General features: G+C 40.0%; 2 protein-coding genes across 2 annotated transcripts; both read left to right on the top strand.

The window, feature by feature from the left end:
- The first annotated feature begins 260 nt into the window (after positions 1–260).
- On the top strand, positions 261–13,847 carry anxa4 (annexin A4). Its single transcript, XM_080742538.1, has 13 exons — positions 261–369; positions 1,638–1,686; positions 2,846–2,933; positions 5,700–5,794; positions 7,677–7,790; positions 8,621–8,711; positions 10,318–10,397; positions 10,803–10,859; positions 10,954–11,047; positions 11,610–11,705; positions 12,618–12,676; positions 12,977–13,099; positions 13,638–13,847. Exons 2-13 carry the CDS (start codon positions 1,678–1,680, stop codon positions 13,695–13,697), a joined length of 966 nt encoding a protein of 321 aa, XP_080598664.1. The 5' UTR covers positions 261–369; positions 1,638–1,677; the 3' UTR covers positions 13,698–13,847.
- Positions 13,848–20,361: 6,514 nt separating this feature from the next.
- Positions 20,362–22,088, top strand: LOC308299667 (prolactin-releasing peptide receptor-like; the record flags this gene model as incomplete). Its single annotated transcript, XM_080743458.1, has 2 exons — positions 20,362–20,777; positions 21,215–22,088. 2 exons carry the CDS (start codon positions 20,362–20,364, stop codon positions 21,846–21,848), a joined length of 1,050 nt encoding a protein of 349 aa, XP_080599584.1. The 3' UTR covers positions 21,849–22,088.
- Between the last annotated feature and the right edge of the window lie 1,099 nt (positions 22,089–23,187).

Raw genomic sequence — 23,187 nt, 5'->3', positions numbered from 1 at the left:
ATGTTCTGTAATAATATTTAAAATCTACAAAGTGACTAGTAACTGAAGTTTTCAAATACATTTAGTGGAGTAAAAGTACAATATTTGCCTCTAAGAGGTGTGTGTGTGTGTGTGTGTGTGTGTGTGTGTGTGTGTGTGTGTGTGTGTGTGTGTGTGTGTGTGTGTGTGTGTGTGTGTGTGTGCGGCGCGCGTACGTATGGGGGCGTGTGCGTTTTGAAAGGAGGCGGGCTGAGTGTTTCCATCATCAAAGGGGTGGGAGACAGTGGGTGAACGTCATACGGCAGTTATAAACTGTAGTTTCCTTTCCTCGATCAACGACGTTCACACACCTACACAGCCTTCAAATCCGTCAAGTTTTCGCCAAGAAAGGTAAGGTTATGTTTAATTTGTGAACAACAATGCAATGGGGTTTCCTGGAAAGATTTTTGTACTGAGTCAGACATGCAGAAGAGGTATAATTATTATGCTCGCGTCTGGGTGTGCCAACACCCATACTAACTTATAATGTGGCAAAGCATTGCTTGCTTCCTGAAACAAAATGATCATTCAACACAACCAAAGTTTACCTTCCCAATGCTATACTAAACTCCATCTGGGTTTGGTTTGACTTGGAGAGTAAATTCTACAGAGAGTCATTTGCTTGTTTTGGATTAACGTTTACGAGTTGCATTGCCTACCAGGTGACAATTAAAGTTCATGGACAAGATTTGTGTTAAAAAGTACACTTATGTAAAAGTATCAATACTTCAATATAAATACTCTGTTACAAGTAAAAGTCCGGATTTCAAAATGCACTTGAGTAAAAGTAGCCTACAGTATTGGTATCATATAATGTACTAAAGTACCAAAAGTAAAAAGTTTCAAATGTACTGTGTGTCACAATAACGACATGTTGTGACTTGTGAGCTTGTTGATCAGCTATTTTCAAATTAGTACAGTACTTAAGTAAATGCACTTAGTTACTTTCCACCACTGTCAGTGTTTGATTATTAGCATTGTTATTATTGGTCCACTTTTACAACACATTTGTCTGTAAAAGGTCACTTATAATTTATATATTTCTTCTTTCACAATTTTAATGTTTTAGTTGACAGGTTTCCTACATTTTCCACCACTCTACAGTAGTATTGTAGAATACGAGTTTACATATTGTTTTCTTGTGCATTCAGTCCCTCTGTTTACATCACAAACCACAGGTGTGGACTGTGGGCGACCACAAAGAATGTAAGCCAGCAAGCTGTGGGTTAACTCTATCCTTGGGCCGGGCCAATATCCCTAATACACCTATTTTATTTCAGTATAACAACTTGATTCATTAAGTAAGTTGATCTCTTGAAAGACTAATTTATCTCCTTCCTGTCACTGGAGTAATTACAGGTGTGTTGTCTCATAATGGGATTAGTGTAGAGGACTTGTCATCAGGGAAACCCGAGAGAACGCATGAGTGAATGTTTGTGAGGAAAGCCCTTTCTGAGAAGATGAGTTGCATGCAATATTAATCAGAGACAGAGGTTAACGATGGGGCCATATGTTAAACTGAACTAATTGAACTGCTCCTTCACCTGATGCTGTTGTTCATCACTGCTAAGACAGGTGAGGAGTACTACATTTAACCTGTCGTTTGTTCTCATTTTTAGCTCCCCTCATTACGGTTGTGAAACCCACCTTCTCTGTACAATGGCAGCGGTAAGTTCCCTCCCAACACCTCTACAATGTAAAACAACCCAGAAATAGAAATAAATAAAGTAAAATAAAACTGGTGGCGGCCATAGCTGAGTGGTTAGGGAGGCTATCTGGTAATCAGAAAGTCACCAGTGTTCCTAAGCAACACTTAACTCCTAATACGTCCCCTCGAGCTCTCACCTCACGAGCAGCCATCAACTGGATGAAGCTGAAACTGAATTTCCTTTACTTTTTGCTAACTGTTAATAAAGTATTCAATCTACAAATCAACACACAGGTTTAATACAAAAAACTGAGTGAATGCTCTCAGTAGGCGTCTTATTCACCGGAATAACATAACAATGCGAGTGCAGGCAGTGAGAGTCATTCCCCCATTGTTCTCCTTATGGTTAAGTACTCCGTTACTTGACTGTCTGTTACCACGTTACATGAATGTAACACTCGGTTTGGGAGTAACCATGTTTTGGGTCAGGTAAAGACGTGTTTGGGTGACAAACAGTAGCTCTATTTGGGAGTTTGCACAACCAGCAGCAGCATTCACAGTATCCCCAAGAACATGGAAATGCACAGGTATTCTAAATTATATGATGGCACAAATACAGTAAATGAGGAGGGTCCAACAACGAATTATACAATTTACAATTAAAATTAGGCATTTAGTAGACACTCTTAATCCAGAGCGATTTACAATGAGCAAGGATAGCACAAGGTTATCCTCTACCTTGTAAGAATGCACATCTATAATATTATATATCTTGGGTTTTGGCTGAAAACTAAACACTGCTAACATTTTACAATGTATTGTCTTACCTAATTGTCATACCTAATGACAGCTGCTCATGTGCAGCTACACAGAGGTGTGTGTGTGTGTGTGTGTGTGTGTGCTGCACACGTGTGTATCCTGAAGTTTATTGAGCACATGTTTTATTAACTAGGTAATAAACCTATTATCTTAATTTATATTGTAAGTAAAGTTTGCTTATAGATGAAAGCTACATCAATTATGTTTTACAGCTCTCAGTATACCCTTTCTTCCAAATAAAAAAAAGTCTTTATATCACATTCTGTACTGTGTACGTATACAAGTTACTATGTTGCCTTAAAGTCTTTTCTGGGGTCACTATGGTCAGACACTTTCTAATTTAGTTTTCTGTGTGATCAGATCGGAAACCGTGGAACTGTGACTGAGGCGGCTGGCTTCAAAGCAGAAGAAGATGCCCAGAGGCTTAGAAACGCCATGAAGGGAGCTGGTGAGTGATTTAAAGCTGCTCATCAATGTGATGTTTTCAGGATCGTATTAGACATCCATTGTGCTGATCAGGGGTGTCGCACCAAATTCTGGGCCCCGGGTACAAGGATTCACTGTGGGGCCCCTGTGCTTTAACTATTGAAAAATAGCAGATATACAAGCTCACAGCGCGGCACCGAGTGCCGCGCTGCGAGCTTGTAGATCTGCTATTTTTGAAAAATCATGAAAATCTTTGAATATTTCAAATCCTTCTAAGGTTTTTTGAAAAATCTATGTTTCGATGTCAGTGGAGCTCAAACCTTTTCATGTGAAGGACCCCCAAAATGATATGTATTTGGCCACGGACCCTTATCTCAAAATAATATTTAGTTCCAGGGACCCCCCAGAAGCTAAATTTGAGTTACAAATGTTCGCTTAAAAAATACATTATTCCCCCCTCCACCACCTTGGGCCCTAGTAACTCAGTCCCACTTTCCTACCCCTTGTGACGCCCCTGGTGCTGATAATACTGTACTATTATCAATAGAAAATAAGTCATTTTGGGGGTGAACTACTCATTTAACAATGTTTATTTTATGCTGCTATTAAATGAAGAAAACTTTGTCAGCCCGTCCTCATCCATTTCTCCCCTTTGACCATTCAATCTGAAATGATACATGGGCATAAATTATGCAGGGAGTGAGGAAGCAGATCCTATTCCTTAACTTTTCCCAAATTTAAGCTGTTTACAGGTATTAGCATTTTTGCCACAGGCTATGGGATCTGTAGTTGTTATGACGGTCTCCAAGGCAATGACATCCGTTGTAGCAGCCATGGTCCCATAGCCTGGACAGATGGTGGGTGGAAATATGGGTTGACTAGTTTTAACATAATTCTCTTTAAAAAAGAGCAGAAATAGCTGATCTACAATCACACGTGTCATGACATGATGTGTTGAGCAGCTATTTTTGGATAAACAAGGGCTAATTGGTTAAAATATTATTATTCTCTCCTATCGTACTCCTCTTCTGCAAAAATTACAAGCTGTCTTCTAACTTTTCTAACTTTTCTATTTCCATGGTGTAGTTTCCATGGTATTGACTATTGCATGACTTCATTCAGTCTCATGAGTATATCATTTACTTTTCCTTGCACAGTGTAGTTGTTCATCATGCAGATGTATTAAACTAGGCCCAGTACTGCTGCAGCTGTGTGTAAAGGTGTCTACACACCAAACAGCCTACAGGAGACTCCTTCTGACTGTACACAGACTGCAAAGAACTGCAAAAAACTAAGCACTTATTTTTTATTTTATTTTTTTCAGACGACGCCGACTGTAGTTACTGTATGGCAGTGGTGCCAGGTCTGCTCCTTATAAGCAACGTTGATCCTGTTTTCCTATAATGTTGCTAGTTGTGTGGGTTGCTTTTGTTTGGGCTTGTTTCTGAAGCGTAGTTGCTTATTTGGCCTTGCTTTCAACATTATTTTATAAAATAACTAATGTAATAAGAGTTCAGAGGTGAAACTGGTCGCGCTTTTGGGCTTATTTTCATAGACCTGGTCGCGTATTTCACTCACAGAATCTGGCAACCCTAACCCGGCCGGAGGCAGCTCTGTTCTCCGTGCAGAGGAGGAAAAAAAAGAAAACAACAACACGGGCACTTGATGGACTATTACTAGCCTACTACTAGCTTTGCTTTGGATCCGATTGGAATAGGAATTGAGAGTTGAGATTGAGAATATGGTATTTAGTAAAAATATGCGACGGGAAAATGTCTCTGGCTTGTTTTGGCTTGGTTTTAGAGCAGTAGTAAACTATTCTACAACTCCCTCAATCTTACCGACGGCGAGGGGCGACTGAACAAAACTGAGCAAGTCCAGTTTTCCAGTTTTCGGTCGATAAGGTTCCCGACCCGCTGCCGAAAACCTGACGATGAGCTCCCGTTCGGCAACAGACGCTTTCCGCCGCCGAATCGTCGCCGAATCTGTGCGGTTAAAAGTGGCCTTTAAAGTGTAAATGCCAGCAATCATTTCAGTTATGGTATACAGTATACTGAATAATTACATCTAAATTAATGTCCTACCCAGGGCCTGATCCCATCTCACATGGGAGACCAAACTTCTACCACTATTTTCAGGAGGGAATTCCCAGTTTCAGGCAGTACTACTGCCTGAAAGTCAACCAGGGTCTAAATTTCCCAATGGCAGAGACCACCTCCAACCACTGGAGTGCTAGTTATATTGGATTAAAATACAGATTGTGCTTTACCATCCAGATTGTGCTAGTTATATTGTCTTAATATACTCTACCTTACAGATTGGTTAATATAATGTTTTATTCCTTCAAATAAGTTCTGGATTGCAGATTTAACACTCAAAGTACACAGTGACCACTATTGTCTGGATTGTGAAATTTTGACGCGTTTGTGTGGCCTGCCATAATCATCTTCTCCTGACTCTAGTTTGAGCTGTATTAGAAACAGATGAAATCTCTGCTGCCATCTCTATCCCTTGCTATCTCAAGGGATATAAATATTTGGTGTACCGGTATCTACGGTAGGTCCATCTAGGTCATTATAGGCAAACATTTTAAAAGCTCACAATCATATTGTGCTGAGTTGTGTTGTGAGCGACAGTTTTCACTATTTGCGGCTTAAGTGGTTAACTTTCACTTTCACTGTCTTTGAATCATCTGGAAACATTAAGAAACACATGATTCATGTAATGTTGCGTAGATTATGTTATTTATATTTACTTAAGATGGGTTGTGACTGTGATGTATTTGCAGGCACTGACGAGGGAGCTATCATTGAGGTTGTGCCACACCGCACCATTGCCCAGAGGCAGCGCATTAAAGAGGCCTTTAAGCAAAGTGTGGGAAAGGTGAGTTAGACCTTTTAATGCATTTTATGTGTAGTACATACTACAGTAGGTGTAGCACTTGTAACAGCAGAGGCAGAAGACTCTTAGCAGGAGTAGCAGGACTAGCAGAAATAAAATAAAATAAATGGGTTACAAACATTATACCACCTGTCAATATTGAATATTGTCTTTGTTGACTTCTGCCAGGCAGCATTTGTCACTGTGGGTAAGGTATAGTTAGTGATAGATAGTGTTTGAAATGCAGATGATAAAACCCAAGTAAACCATTAACTGTTATTAACATAAACGTAAACAAGCAGCACAGGGAGGCCTTGTTGTAAAGTCTACAAAGAAGCGAATTATGCGATCAAGTGACAGTTTCCTTGTCACACCATAATCTGTTACAATATATTAACCGATAAAAGGAAGTTTAATGTTTATTTTACCACCGTAATTAGATAAGAACAAGTTCAGCGGGCTTGTGCACAATGGTTCATCAATAAAGTTATCTGAAAGGTCCACTGAGGGAAGGGAAACGCTCTAGAGAGGGCAAAGATTGCAAGTGGAATCCTCAGAAAGAGTGAGTCATCAGTCATGCTGCATATGGAAACACCCAGATGTGGTCCGAGCCGAGGCTACACAGAACAGCTTCTCTGTTCACAAAACTGTGTCCAGTTGTCATTCCGTCTAGAAAAGGCTAGGTTATGTATCTGGAATGTGACCCACTTTGGATACACATGACCAGGCACTGTGCCCAGAAAGGTGTTATTATGAATTACTCTAAAGCAGGGGTCTCAAACTGGCGGCCCGGGGGCCATTTGCTGCCCGCGAGACAATATTTTGTGGCCCCCACCTTAATTTGAAAGTTTAATGTTAGTGCGGCCCACAAATGTTATATGAATGGCACTTTTCCAGTGTTATGTGCGGAGCTGACGAACCTACTAATCACAGTGGGGTATATGGCTCTCGGCAGAGTTTTATTAGTAGTTTTGTACAGAAAACAGTTACACAGTTAACGGTACAGTATGTTCCATACAAATTGACTACCAAAGAAGGGATGTACCTGAGGAAAGTTATACACAACTTGTTTACACCAGGGTCCTTGTTCATCTTATTTTGTGTTCAAAAATAAAAAAGACATTTGAGAAGATTGGATTTTCTTTTTATGTCTTTGATGGGGAGATAGATACAGTAGTTGTTAGACTGGTATGAAACTACAGTATAATAATTAAACAAATTAGTGCACATGCACGCGCACATCCACGCACTGCGCACGCGTGCATGTGCTCTGAGGCTGCGGCCCAGCCTCAGCCAGACTCTGCCTCCAGCGGCCCCAAGGTAAATCGAGTTTGAGACCCCTGCTCTAAAGCAAGGGCTTTCAAGACATAAAAATGTTATCAATTATTCTAGAGTTTTCTGGGACAGTGAGCCTGTCTTGAGACAAGGATCAGACAATATTACCCTTTTTTTAGGTCGTCTTTTCTAGTAAAAACTATTTACGGTAGGTAAAGGGAGACCTAATGTGTTTATATGTGTATTTAAATGGGAAACAGTCCCCCAAAAGTTACACACAGTTGAGGACGACCAACAGGCCAAAACGTTCGTTGAGAGGTAAATAAACCATGTGAAATGGATATTCCCTGTGTGTTGGCAACTTCTTCATTGTTTCATTATAAATGTAACTACTCACCTGCAGGAAGCCCCAGTGAAGCATGGAGGCAACATCAGTCTATTATGAGAGAGAGCACTATATATTGAGAGTGTGCTGGCCCCTCACCACTTACCTGAGTATTGGACAATACTTAGCATATTATTATAATAGTTGTATTTTCTTAAAGACAGACCTGAAGTCTGATAAACGTATCATTTTGTCTATTTATCCATTTGTCTTGTCTGCCTATAGGACCTTGCTTCTGAGCTGCAGGGAGAGCTGACCGGCAACTTTGAGACGGTGGTCCTTGGCCTCCTGATGCTTGCACCTGTGTATGATTCCTATGAGCTGAGGACCGCGATGAAGGTAGATGCTGAATGAGCTGGAAATGATTTTTGTTGCAACTTCCTGCTGGTGTTAGGCTGTTAGTAGTCTCGTGTAGCCAGACAACTATTCCACAATCTCTGAATGCTATATAGAGTCTGGAACAGCAGCTCCCTAACGGCGAGTAATGGAAACGGGCATTACCATTCAAGAAAATATATTTTAAAATGTCATTTCTGCTAAGCAGCAAGCTAAACATGCTTATATGATTTTTATTTATATAATGATAAATGTGTGCGATGTGAGACGGAAACGGAAGTGACGAGGAGGCTTCACTTCCGCTTTATCTCGCACTCATCATTTCTATTCTGCTTTGCCAGACTGTATGCCGGGAGCATTTGCCCAAATCACGGAGGCAACAGTCTGGCCACGCGAGACTAGGCTGTTAGCAGTCACATGCCTGTACTATATCCACAAGTTTCCTGTGTCCCATGAGCCCTTGTGTAAAAGTTGGGCATCACTTCCTGTTCCTGTTAGCTGTTTCATTCGCATCCTCGTTTATGCCAACATGTCTGAGGCCCTAAGCAATAGATATTCTGCATCTAGCTTAGGCTTAACTCAAATCTTTGATTCTGGGGGTCAATATATTTTGAGATGGGGTCCGCGGCCAAATACACATCATTATGGGGGTCCTTGACATGACAAAGTGTCAAGGACCCCCAAAATGATATGTATTGGTATGTATTTGAATCCACTGTGTGGAGGAAGAAGTGAGCCCACATAAACACACCCTTTTCCCCCCAGTAAGCTTGTTGGGAAACTTGTGGATAAGATAACATCTTAACAAAATATCTTATATCACTTGATATCAGGGTGCTGGAACGGAAGAGGCTGCTCTCATCGATATTCTTGCTTCAAGGACAAATGAAGAAATAAGAGCCATCAATGCATTCTACAAGAAAGGTAATTGTGTCCTTTCTTACCATAGTACAACACACACACATAGAATAGTCACTTTGTATGCCATTTGTATGATATCCGATATAATACATCGGTTCATAGAATTTGTTTCTTTGTTTGGATACACAAAGACATACAATTTGAAAACAATACATAATTTTAATTATTCATATGAGGAAGAGTTGGTCTCTATAATGCAGGATGTGCTTTGCTTATTGGATCTTTTGTGTCCTCAATATCGGTAATGAAAACCAAGTACTTTGAAGTGCTCTTTTTGTTCTGTGTACATTTTAGATTATCGTTATACATACAGTAGCATATTTGATATGCATTTACTGTGTTATAATTACTCTACATGAAATGACAGCCTTGATAAGCCATCACACTTTGTTAACCATAGCTACTTTATTTACCCAGGGAAGTACCTGAGCACAGGTGCTCATTGTGAGCAGTGGTGTAAAGTAACCAAGTAGATTTACTTAAGTACTATACTTAAGTACAATTTTGAGGTGTATGTTACTTGAATTTTTCCAATACTTTTAGTTATACTCCACTACATCTCCGATACAAATATTGTACTTTTACTACACTACATTTATGTGTGGCATGTTGTGAGCTTGTAGATCTGCTGTTTTCAATAATTTTGTACATTTTGAGGCCAATACTTTTGTACATTTTCAATTCCAGACTTTTACTTTTATGGAATATTTCTACATTGCATTATTGATACTTTTACTTAAGTAAATCATTTGAGTAAATGGTGCATTTATATAGCGCTTTTATCCAAGGCGCCTTACATAGATTGTTCATTACATTCACACACACATTCAACCTACTCACCGGGAGCAACTAGGAGTTCAGAGTCTTTCTCAAGGACTCTTTGACATTAACTCAGGGGGAGCCCGGATTCGAACTGGGAACCCTTCGTGCTCTAATGTCGGTTTCTCTACCCCCATAGCTTAGTACTTTTCCCACCACTGATTGTGAGCGACACCCTGCACATAAACACACACAGACAGACACATACTGTACATTTAAGCCTGGGAGCTGACCAGTTGAACCATAGTCTTATTTGTTGGACATTGAGCTGCTCAACTGTTGCAGTTTGGGGTTCAGTGCCTTGCTCAAAGGCAATTCAGCAGTTCCCCACCCAGACCTAACCACCGCTGCCCTCCATTGAAGCTGTCAGGGATGCCGACTCTATAGACATATTTAAATCTAGGCTAAAAACTCATCTTTTTTTCCTGCACTACGGTTTGCCCTAGTCTATGGATTTCACTGTTAGGACATTCTTTTTTTTAATAATGTCCTTTTTTTTCCTTTCTTGCTGATCTTTATTTTTTCAGCTGTGTACTGCCGCATGGAAATTGTTGACCATGCAGGGGATGCAAGGGTTTTCTCTTGGGATTTTGTGACAAGTGACAACCACATTATTACTGAAATCTACAGTATAGAACTATACAAATTACAAAAAGTTCTGAATTGTTTTTTAATTTATAATTTAATATAGGCCTATGAGTACATTGTCCGCACAACAAAGCCATGGTTTCAGAGTTTGATTTTCCCATTGGTGTGCAATATAAAATAATATGTATTTCTTTCATGACAGAGTACGGGAAAAACCTGGAAGATGCTGTAAGCGGAGACACCTCTGGAATGTTCCAGAGAGTGCTGGTCTCTTTACTTACGGTGAACAAACAACAACTATTAACTTCTCTAATAAGCCAAAACCACACCAATGATTCTCCATGCAACGTTTTTAGGTCAACCGCACCAATGCAACTCCTTGCAACGTTTTTAGGTCAACCGCACCAATGCAACTGCCATTGTTGGTAATGGTTGCAAGTAGTTGCATGTTGCAAGGCGAATCAGTGGTGTGGTTTGGGCTTTTGCTTGCCAGACTATACACAGCCAAAGATACTTAAGTTATTTATATTTGCATTACCGCCACACTGACGGCTCTGCTTTAGGTGATGCTCACAACGCATCGTGATATGTTGTGAGCTTGTAGAATGGCTATTTTTGGCACGCAACATTGTATGAATTACTGTAAGCATTCATATTTATTAAACTGTTGCATGGTCTACCTTTTAGGCTGGCCGAGACGAGAGCGATAAAGTGGATGAGGCCCAGGCTGTGCAGGATGCCAAGGTGAAAACACACATGTTTGCATAAGATTCTACCGTGTATGAGGGTTATGCTTCACCATCTATTCTAGAATGGCTCTTTCTTTTCTGTGGTTTAGGACATCTATGAAGCTGGCGAGGCTCGCTGGGGGACAGATGAAGTGAAGTTCCTCACTGTGCTCTGCGTGCGGAACAGAAAACATCTGCTACGAGGTATTTATTGTAGTGAATTCCCCAAATAACAATAGTTGGCAATTACTTACTTCCCTTTTACAGTATATGCTTATTTATTTTTGTCTTTACTCTATCTTCCATATACTGTTATTGTGGAGAACTGCCCTGTTTTTACTGCCCTCTTGTGTAGACCTGAGGAAGTTGGTGGCGGCCGTTTTACTCTGATGATTTAAGGATCTAACCAATACTCCCTTATGTGTCCTACAAATCATCTGGCCTAACTGAGAAATGTATTTAAATCTACTATGTTAAGTTGGTGGATCTGGTGTAGATCACTGCTAGAGCCCATGGACCTATTCAGTTTACTATCACAGGCGAGGTTCAGCATAATCATCACCCAACGGCCATTCTCTTGAGACAGAGTCATGATCGCTTACGCCACTGAGCCTTTCCCTTTTCTTTGACAAAGGCTTGCCAGATTGCCCAACGGCTGACAACGTGCAATAAATGGAAATAACTTTGATAGAATTAGACCACATGAAGACACTACTATTGACAGATTTTGTCATTGTCAATTTTGTTTTCTCTTTAATTCCTTTAGTGTTCGATGAGTACCAGAAGGTATCTGGAAGGGACATTGAGGACAGTATCAAGAGGGAGATGTCTGGAAGTCTGGAGGATGCCTTTTTGGCAATAGGTTTGTTTGTCTTTATCAATTAAACTGAACCTTGTGACTACCACTAACTCCTCCTCGCATCCCCCTCCATACATGTGTACACACACACACACACACACACACACACACACACACACACACACACACACACTAGTGTGTACAAAAAAATCCTGCTACTGCTTCTATCACCTCCGGGTTTGATATTATCACCTTATGTGTGCTGTAACAGCGTGTATCAAAACAGCAACGCGGTATCGCCAGTGGAAGCTTGTGATTGGCTGAACCGGAGGTAGGGAGTGAAATTCGGGGGGATGAAGATTTACTATTCTGTCCATAACGGCAGACGGCACATAAACCGGTAACGGTGCTGAGTCGGCTCATGCGACTGTCGCAGACTCGCAACGCTCGACTATGCGATGTTTCATAACATATATAATCATAAACATTCTATATTTATAAGGTCAGGTATTATACTTAATAATTGGGACTAATTAAGAACCATTATCATAGTTATAATAGGCCTACATTTACAGTAGTTTAGGCATTTTGGTTTGATAAGGTTGTGGGCAGAACAATTTGTCCTTGTTTGTTATTTGACTATTTTTACTTTAATAATAATTAAAGACACTTCATAGTGAATTAGTGATTATAATAAATAGCCTATGTCATGATTGCTAGATCAGATTGTGTTTATAATATAACGCCGGCGTGCCTCCGTCATCTCCACCGAAAACAAGCGCTCCCCCCTTGTTCCATTGTCGAAACTGCATTGCTGTTTTGATTCACGCACTGTAACATTGTGTGTGTGTGTGTGTGTGTGTGTGTGTGTGTGTGTGTGTGTGTGTGTGTGTGTATTATTATTATTACTTCCCCACTTGACAACTTATTTGAAAATAATTGTGTCTAACTTATGTTTTTTGTTTTACTCTGCAGTGAAATGCTTGAGGAACAAGCCAGCATTCTTTGCAGAGCGATTGTACAAGTCAATGAAGGTCAGTATATTGTTCCTCATAAAGCTACTATAATGTGTGTCCAGTAAATTGACTTATACTTATACATTCTATGTTTTCATTATTCTAATTAGCAACCTATAATAAACGTAAAAGCGGTGGTGGTTTTCACTGTCCAATAGATAGTAGACTGTAGATCTCACCAGTCTTGGAAAATGTATAAAAAAAAAACGCACCGATGCAACAGTTGCAACCATTATCCCCATTGGCAGTTGCAAGGAAATCATTGGTGTGGAGTGGGATTTCTATGACAGATCCTGACTACAATATTGCTCCCTTTAGGGACTGGGCACCACGGACAGTGTCCTCATCAGAATCATGGTTGCCAGAGCAGAGATTGACATGCTGGACATTAAGGCTGAGTTCCTCAAGATGTATGGAAAGACTCTCTATTCCTTCATAAAGGTAAAGCACTGGTTTCTGGGGCACTGGTCCATCACCAAGCTTACGATAAAACAGTATTACGGTACATGACACTGCAATTCTTAACTATTAAGTGTTTCTGTTTTCTACTGCAATATATTCTAGCAGTTATTTTATTTGACTATCTAAAATAATGTCCCTTATGACAAAGACATCAACTTAAAAAAACAACTATGCATGCATGTACTGTAAAAAAAAGAAAAAAAAGAAAAAGAAAGAAAATAATACTTTTAAACAGTTTCAATTTTCATTTTCATTTGCAGTTTTCAATCATACTGGTATTGCTCTTTATTTTAAATGCAGTGACATTTTAATAAAGATATATCACAATCTGGCGGTGTTGCTCACCATCAATGTATCAATCTAGAATTGTGAGAGAGAATTTTGTAATTTGTAATACTATTGGCTCCGTATTACTGTATGCCTAATTTTCTCCCATCCACATAGGCTGCATACTAGGGCTGGCTACTATCCTGCAGTACAACTTAAATTTACCATGTTCTCCTTCATTCTTTTATAGGGGGACGCATCTGGTGACTATCGCAAAATTCTGCTGGAGTTGTGTGGGGGAGAACAGTAGAAGCAACAAGACATTAACATGGCTAGCACCTTTCTATTGATCTCAGTACTCTATCCCGTCCAATATTCGCAACATTTCACTGATTGGCTGACTGACATCTTGTTTTTACTGTTTGGAATACTAATTAAAATAAAGACCAGTGACCTTTTACACCTGTCTGTGTTTTTTTTATTGATTCTTTCATGAGGTTTAAATTAGTGGTGTTTAGTTGGAGAGATGCAGCCCACAACTTTAAGAACATGAAGGATGGATGTTATTGACCTCTAGCTCCCAATCATGTTGACTGCTGGACATTTTCATCACTGGTTGGTGATTGAAGTCCATTTGTTTAATTGGTTAGAATTTCTTGTTCGTTGAGTCAGCTCAGAGTCAGTTGATTTAATTACTTAAACAGGATTTTAGCTTGATTCGGAAGGCAGTAAAATGTGTTCCAATCAATTTAAGGGGGATACTCCATCACTCATAGAAACTTACAACCCCATCTTGGAGTAAATAATCTTCAGTGATTCAGTGTCCGATATGACCACTGGGTGGAACCATAACCTCTACTGTCTAAAGTTTAGACTGACTTGAGTAGACCAGACTTGGCACAGACTATAGTTAGTTGTGCCAAGGCTGTCCATTTTCAGTGTAGAACATGTACATAACATCGTGCCAGTAAATGGTGACTAAAACGTTTAAGGTTGTTATTGCTACAAAATAAGATTTTACATGGTAAATGGACTGCATGTATATAGAGCCTTTCTCCAAAGTGCTTTAAGGGGATTCCAGACGGTACGCGGTCACCGCCTGCTAGTAATTCATTTTCAACGGGAGGCGGGCGGCTTTTTCAGCCGCGCAGCGAAGTTTTGGGGCGGCGAGGCGAGCGGGCGCGGCCCCGTGAAATCCCCCGCGAGCGTGCTCGTTTGTGCATGCGTACGCGGGCGGTGAGAGATGGATTGTGTTCATCTTTGTGAAATACCGCGCAGCGTTTACCTAAAGAGCGAGTGTGTTTGTGTATCACCGCGGCGCGGTCCTCGCAGATCCAAGCGGTTATAAGTTATAACAGGATGCATACAGTACTTATGCACTGAAGAACACATGTCTGGAATAGCATGCATAACCACTTAAACCCTACCGTATATCCCTATTCTGGGGGAACTTTAGACAAAAATGGCAGAAGTAGAGTGTTTAATAAAAGTTTAAGTTAATTGTTGCAAAATGATATAACAAAAGCAGTTGTTCTTTTGAGCTAAATAATCTATTGTGAGTTCACCAAATTTAAATAAATGGACAGAAGTGAATTAACTATATCACACTGGAAGAGCAAACATAATATGAACAACAAATCAAAAATATAATATTATTTGATTGCCTAAAATTAATACTGCAAGGTCACATGTTGTGATGTGATGTGTTGTGAGCTTGTATAAAGTATAAATCAAGATTCCCTTGACAGTCACGACCCATTATCACATAAATCCAGACCAACATTATGAAGCAACTAGAAATACTGTTCCTTCGAAACAGTGTGGGCTCGCTTCCAACCCAACAAATAGGATACTTTAAGGTACTACAGTATTGTACTGTACCTTACTATACTGTACTGCACCTTACTGTACTGTACTGTACTGTACTGTACTCTACTGTACCTTACTGTACTGTACCTTACTGTACTATACTGTACTCTACTGCACCGTACTGTATCTTACTGTACTGTACTCTACTGTACCTTACTATACTGTACTTTACTGTACTCTACTGTACTTTACTGTACTCTACTGTACTGTACCTTACTGTACTTTACTGTACTCTACTGTACCTTACTGTACTGTACCTTACTGTACTGTACTTTACTGTACTCTACTGTACCTTACTGTACTGTACTGTACCTTACTGTACTATACTATACTGTACTCTACTGTACCGTACTGTACTGTACTCTACTGTACCTTACTATACTGTACTTTACTGTACTCTACTGTACTTTACTGTACTCTACTGTACCTTACTGTACTTTACTGTACCTTACTCTATTGTTTTGTACTTTACTGTACTGTACTCTACTATACCTTACTGTACTTTACTGTACTCTACTGAACCTTACTGTACTTTTACTGTACTCTACTGAACCTTACTGTACTGTACATATTGTGTTCTAGAGGTGTATATTGAGTGCATATACTGTAGGTTAACAATCCCAGATCACATCTGTCCTCCACTATGTCTATAACCAAGGCGTTCTTCTATGTGGCCACTCCAGACTGAGGAGTGGAGCATGACTTTTATTGTGTTTGTGGATCTGATTTGAAAATGCATTGGTTGTGATATCTCCCTGACAACCAACAACAACCACTAATACGGCTGAGTGTCCCTGCGGGTTCTAGGATATATACTGTAAATCCCATTGCCCGGGATCCTAAAACCTTATTCTTTTTAACTAAAATTTCTAAAACACTACAAAACATGTCTCAAAGACAAATACAAGCAAACGTCTCCACAGTAACACAGTAACAGTTGTTTGTGTGTGTGTGTGTGTGTGTGTGTGTGTGTGTGTGTGTGTGTGTGTGTGTGTGTGTGTGTGTGTGTGTGTGTGTGTGTGTGTGTGTGTGCGCGCGCGTGCGTGCATGCGTGCGTGCGTGTGCGTGCACATTGTAGATCAACTTCATAGCAGTATTAAGTGGTCCATCTATGTTTTTTTATTAATAATAAAATCTACAAAGTAACAAGTAACTGAAGCTGTCAAATGCTGTATTTATAGTAGAGTATATGTAACAAAAATGGAAAGTAGAGTAAAAGTACCTCAAAATTGTACTGTAGGTACAAGTACTTGTATATACTTGAGTAAATGTACTTGGTTACTTTGCAGCACCACAGAACAGCCAATGACAGACAGGCCTTTAATCACAGCTGTTTCAATCAGTAGAGTGGAGAGGGACATTTAGAGATATTTGTAGTTTTAACTCAGAATATATACATCACACAGCTTAGATATTTGGATCAAATCAGAGAGCAGACCTGTGTGAACGCAATGATATAAATAGCATATCTGAAGTGTGAATATTGCAGCCACAGCGCCTTAATATAAACATGGGTCCCTTTCCTCTGTCTCACTCTGTCCCCACTCACTAAACCCATTGGAAATGCATTGGGTGCTTAAAGTTAAAGTTGTACTATGTAACTTTTTTTATAAAACAAATCTTAAAATTCTCCTAACTATTAAATCACAAAAGTTTTAGAAGATCCGCGCCGTGAATTTCAGCCTGTAAAGCCTTCTCTGTATGTAAACTGAGATCCTTGCCGTGGACCGGATCTCGCGCCAAAATTGCGTCATCACACTACCGGCCAATCACAGCGAGGGTTATACAACTGCCGGCCAATCACAGCGCATCTTGAAGTGGGGTCGCTATGGCAGCCATATTTGTTGTCGCCCGTTTGTACCATCCCTTCTCTAGGTAATTTCGCCTACCAGGCAGGGTGAAGGAGTCCGTATCTCTGGAATTACTGAACGCACAGGAACAAGGGACCCCTTAAAAGATAGATCTCAGCGAGGTGGAGGCAGACGCGGGGGTCTGAAGGTACGAAAAACGTCCGAAAGACGCGGACGCGACCGCGGTTTGCTATAGGGCTAATGACCACTAGTTGGGCATCTTACACAGTATGGCTTTAAACATTTTTATTTTTTTATAATTATTCTACAAAACATTTCAAAACAAGAAATACAAGCACACATGTCCTCATAAGCTGAACACATAAAAATTTGAATGGTGTTGAAAGGCGTAAGCGTGTAGGAGATGAATCGCGCCAAAGTTTTGAGGAGATACTGACTGATAGATAAACAAATAAATAATGAAGATAACATACGTGTGCTCGCCTTCCAGGCGAGCCCACAATAAGAGCTCAATATCATATCTTCAATGAAGGAAAAACCCACAGGGGCTTAATATGAGGATATATATAATGCATGTAGCTCTGGTCCATAGCGTTAGCAGAACTCTTTCTAACTCTATACAAAGCTAACTTGCATGATATCTATTTCAATTGCTTGATAACATTCCTAAAATCTACAGGTTAATGCATGCCATGAATTGAATGAATTGGAACTTTCCAAACAATTACTGGATAAAATAGTGAGAGTTACAGAGGAAAAGCAAAGTCCTCTTTTATATTTGAGAGATGGAGAAGTTTTAGGCTACTTTAAAGCCCTTAGTGGTCAAAGCCCTGAAGAATTTACACCTTTTTATGGGTGTTGTTAAAGGGGGATAAAGAAGTAAAAAGCCTGATTTCTGGAGCTGAATACAATAGGATTCAAATCCTTGAGAAGTGGACAGGAATACTTCAAGGCTATTTTCAGAGGAAGAAAGTGACAGATTGGATTGCCGAAGCCAATTTACTGTGACGGACAGGACAGGTTGTTATTTAAAATGAGTGCTCTGGGCTTGACCCTTCCAGTGACAGAAATATATTCATACCTTCTCCGATTCGTAACTAATGGCAATCCCCCACAAAATAATGAAAATATATTTTTTAATAATCTCTCAAATGGATAACTCAAACCATCCACACAGTTTGTGGCCATTTTTGAAAGGCAGCAGCATCTCTCTCTCTCTCTCTCTCTCTCTCTCTCTCTCTCTCTCTCTCTCTCTCCCCCCCTTCCCCCTTCTCTCTGCCCCCCTTCTCTCTGTTCTCTCTGGTTGCTGTCATAGCAAAGCAGTGATCCAATAGCTGGTGGAGATGCACACCGAACATGGGCTTGACTATCTGCTGTCGCAATAGGAGCAAAGGTACCATGTTTCATTGTTATTTATCTATTCATTGATTATCGTTATTATCATAGCCTATTATTATCCAAACAGGTCTGTTGGGAAGGCTGTACAATTTGTTTAATTTTTCATATCATATCTTGACTGCTACATTTAATTTCAAATGTCACGTATCATCAATCTAATCTCTTTAAACTCTAATGCTCCTCTCACATTTAAAATATCAAATTGTGTTAGAATTATGCAAGACATTTTTTAATAATATTCTCACTTTATTTTACTATAGAGGTACACACTATGTGTGAATGTCAGGTTTACATACCAGCAAGGTTTGACCATAGGATTCATGATATTAATCTGAGGATGTATTCATATAATCAGTACATTACAATATTTTTTTCTTAAACATTTTGTGTCATGTATAAAGTGTAAAAAATATAATGTAACCTGGTGTTTTAGTGTGCTATCCAATCTAAGATTCAAGGGTATAAAAAATCTAAATCATTTCAGTAAAAAAGTCATACTACATTTATTATTCACAAGCTTCATTTTAAGCTATACACTATTGATATAATGGCTCTACTGATAATTCTACAGTATTGCTATACGATGTATTGGCTGTCCTTCTATAATTACATTATTAGTTTATAAAACTTTTATTAAGATGGTGAAACGATGGTCATCTTAACTTATATATGAATTTCCCCATTGGGATAATAAAGGTATCTATCTATATTTATAAGATGTACATGTATACCGGTATGGTATCTGTAAGAAGCTATAATTATGAGGTCATTTGTTTGAAAATGTTTCACTTTCAAAGTTCTGATGTATGTCAGTGTAGGAACTGAAACCATCAAGCTCAAATTGAACTTGATTGAAAATGACAGGGGTTAGGTTGGGCATATAGACTATGGTGTAAGACTGTAAGTGAAGGTAGGGCATATGCAAATTTAAGTTTGTTTGTTTGGTGCTACAAACCTGTTCTGGTACAGTGGTACACAAGCGGGGACAACAAATGGAAAGCCCACGGGACATTATAAGACAGAGAAAGAGAAAAGGATGAAAGATACCTGTCACATTGGATAGAATGATGAATGAACCCAAAAGACAAGCAAACTAGAATGCTATTTGGCCCTAAAAAGAGACTACACGGTGGCAGAATACCTGAGCACCGTGACTGATCCAAATCTAAGGAAGGCCTTGAGCCCTTGAGGTACAGTCTCCCAAGAAAGGACAGTCCGTCCACCCACTGCACACAGAATGAGATGGAAACAGAGATAGATATTATTGCGGCCTTGTCTCTCGAGAACAGACTCAAGTGAAAAGGACCTTTTCTTTGTCGATGGCAAGCCAGATTGCCTGTGGCCTGCCCACTGCGGCTGTCTAGACACATACAGCCTACAGCTTACAAGTTACAACCACCCAAAGACAGTTCGAAAACTTGACTAATGACACACAACAACAAAATCACTCTCATACCAGCTAAAGGCAAACACAGCAGCAACATTCCAGCTGCTGCATGTGTGACATTAAAATACAATTACCCTAAGGTCTACTAAACTAAATGTGCACTCTTCTACTATCTGCACCGAGTTGATCTCTCTGTACATAGAACTGTTGTTCATACAAACAGAGCAACTACCCTTAAATGCAATTTAGAAAAAAACTGCTGCTATTTGTGTACCATTTTAAATACACTTGAACATATTGCTATTTGTCTCAAAGGTTTATACCGTACCAAGTTATCCCTTCTTACATGTAGGGCTAAATAGAACTATGTCAAACAGCAAATGCACAATACTTCAGGTACAAGTAAACCTTCTGATCACCTGTGTTTTGTATTTTTGAACAGTGTAAGTAAGATACTGAAAGACTGGACAGCTGGTATGGAGGGCAATGGCAGTGACTCAGCTGGAACTATGCCGCCCTCTGCAGGTGAAGACCAGACAGAAGAGAATGTCTATGAGATTCCAGTGCAAAATACCTCAGTCAACCACAGCTCCCAGTTTGCAGATGTGGCTCTGCTGCAAACCTTCAAACCCCTCATCATCACTTGCTATGTGATCGTGGCGGTGGTCGGCGTTTTTGGGAACTACCTGCTCATCTATGTCATTTGCCGAACCCGCAAGATGCACAATGTCACCAATTTCTTCATTGGGAACCTGGCCTTCTCTGACATGCTCATGTGTGTGACCTGCATTCCCTTTACACTTGCCTATGCCTTCAACCCTCATGGCTGGGTTTTTGGCCGCTTTATGTGCTATCTGCTGTATCTGATCCAACCTGTCACGGTTTATGTGTCAGTATTCACTCTCACAGCTATTGCTGTTGACAGGTGGGTAATTTCCTTTTATCCTATTAACCATAAGTCATTCCACTCAGATTATAAGACTATTATTATCTTTAAATTCAAGCATCCATCTCACATTTTACATAAACAAGCTAATTGATAATGTCCATGATTAATCAGGGATTTCTAAATGATCTGAAGGCAGAGACTAACATTAAATAATGTAAGACTAATTAATACACATGTATCTTGTAATCACAGAGTGATTTAAAGGAGTAGTTCTCCCCCAAAGTGACCTTTTTTTGCATTGATTCCATTGTGATCACGTTTGTTTTAGGAATGCTACAAAAACCAAAAGATATTATTGAACTCAAGTCTCCATGGCATGAGTAATCAATAGGGGGAAAAAAGCATTTTGGGGCTGAACTACTCCTTTAAGGAATTCAAAAATACCTGGGCCATATCTTTCCCTTTCCATTCAGATATTATGCCACAGTGCATCCCCTAAAGAAGCGCACATCTGTGGCAACCTGTGGCTATGTTTTATGTGGAATCTGGCTGCTGTCCTGTGGGTTGGTGGCACCTGCAGTGGCCCACACCTACCACGTGGAGTTCAAAGAGGAGGGCCTCACCATCTGTGAGGAGTTTTGGCTGGGCCAGGAGAAAGAAAGACAAGCTTATGCCTATAGCACCCTACTGGTCACTTATGTCCTGCCATTGTCAGCTGTTTGTGTCTCCTACTTCTGCATCTCGGTTAAATTGAGGAATTGTGTTGCACCAGGCCGCAGGTCCGAGTATCATGCAGAAGCTTGGCGTGCTCGGAAAAGGAAGATCTTTCGGTTGGTTGCACTTGTAGTGGCTGCCTTTGCCGTGTGTTGGCTTCCTATTCATGTGTTTAATGTGCTGCGAGACATAGACATTAATCTCATAAACAAGCGCCACTTTTTGCTTATCCAACTGCTGTGCCACCTCTGTGCCATGAGCTCTTCCTGTTGTAACCCCTTCCTCTATGCATGGCTACATGACCGTTTCCGCACTGAGCTGCGAAAGATGTTCACATGCCATCGCCACATCGTCATCCCTGCCAATAACTGTGCTGCTAGTGTAGTCTTGTAAAGGTCTTTAGTTCAAGAGCATTTAAAAATACAGTGGTTCTCAACCTGGGGGCCATGAGGATATTGCAAGTGGGTCACTACATAATTGGAAAAACACTTTATTTATACACAATTTTATTGATAATATATATATTTATTAAGTGAAACAACAACAAAAAAGTATACTATTTTAGTTCCATTGATCAGAACTGATTGATTGATAATTAAAATAAACATGCTGAAAATGCATGTTGCCCACCCATCTGACCTCTTAACATGGCAGCATACTTTATATGTTGTGATTTGGTACAAATGCACTGTTTACAAGATTCTTCTTCCAATAGTTTTACCAGTCGTTTGTGTATAAAGCTGTTAATCTGTTCATGTACAAATAGTATGTGGAAATAGCACAGAGATGTTTGTATCCATGTATTATACCCTACCTACAGCACACGCACGCACGCACGCACGCACGCACGCACACACACACACACACACACACACACACACACACACACACACACACTCTTCCCTCTTCCCTATACACAAGATGTAACAATAAAGGAATGGAATCATTTCCTCTTTTACTCCTTGTGCTCGGTGTATATGTAAAAAAACATTTTCATTCAAAGTAAAATTTCTCATACACAGCACGTACCCCAGCTCTATCGTATATTTAGAACACAACTCAACAGCATATTCCTGTTCATATGCATAGGCTACATTAAACTTAGCTCTGGTCCATAGCGTTAGGAGAACTCCTTCTAATGCTATGGACCAGAGCTACATTAAACTGAATGAACGAACATGAATGACAAATGAGGAGTATTGTTGTTGCTGTATTCTTTTGTACTGAATGATTGTTTTCATGATTCAAATTAAAAAAAGAAAACTGAGACCAGCTGACGGAGCATTTTTCTTTTTGAGCGGTGGTCAGCCGCTCTCTCGGAGTGACTGTCCGTGGGTGCGAGCTGCTGCTATAGACCGATTTCCTGAGAAACACCCTGGAGAGGGCACCACGCGCTCACTTCAAACTTGGGTTTGTTTTTTTGTAATAACTTCCTGATACAACACTACCGTCAGCATGGGGTCAACCTCCAGAAGGCTATGGAACTTCCCATGGCTAATGGGAAGTTTGCAGCTTTTACTTGCACACACCAGCCAACAAGAGCCAACTTTTGTGAAATTGGGATGTACGCAGGCTTACATCTGTACAAGATCCCCCGTGCCATTGCTGAGCCTGAGCATAATGCAAGAGCACTTTTCTTTTTCCCCCCCAAATACACAGCTAGCTAGCTTGAAAGTTGGATGGTGAGTGAGGTGTCTGCATCTGATTCATTACATTACATGAATACATGAAA

The sequence above is a fragment of the Nannobrachium achirus genome, assembly GCF_963921795.1.
Source record: "Nannobrachium achirus genome assembly, chromosome: 15".
Lineage (NCBI taxonomy): Eukaryota > Metazoa > Chordata > Actinopteri > Myctophiformes > Myctophidae > Nannobrachium > Nannobrachium achirus.
This window is presented reverse-complemented; position numbering and strand designations above follow the sequence as displayed.

Excerpts from the sequence above, each read along its gene's own strand:
- anxa4 (XM_080742538.1), top strand. Across the intron at positions 10,398-10,802 it reads TGCTGGTCTCTTTACTTACG|GCTGGCCGAGACGAGAGCGA; the intron begins GTGAACAAACAA and ends TCTACCTTTTAG. Across the intron at positions 11,048-11,609 it reads CAGAAAACATCTGCTACGAG|TGTTCGATGAGTACCAGAAG; the intron begins GTATTTATTGTA and ends TAATTCCTTTAG.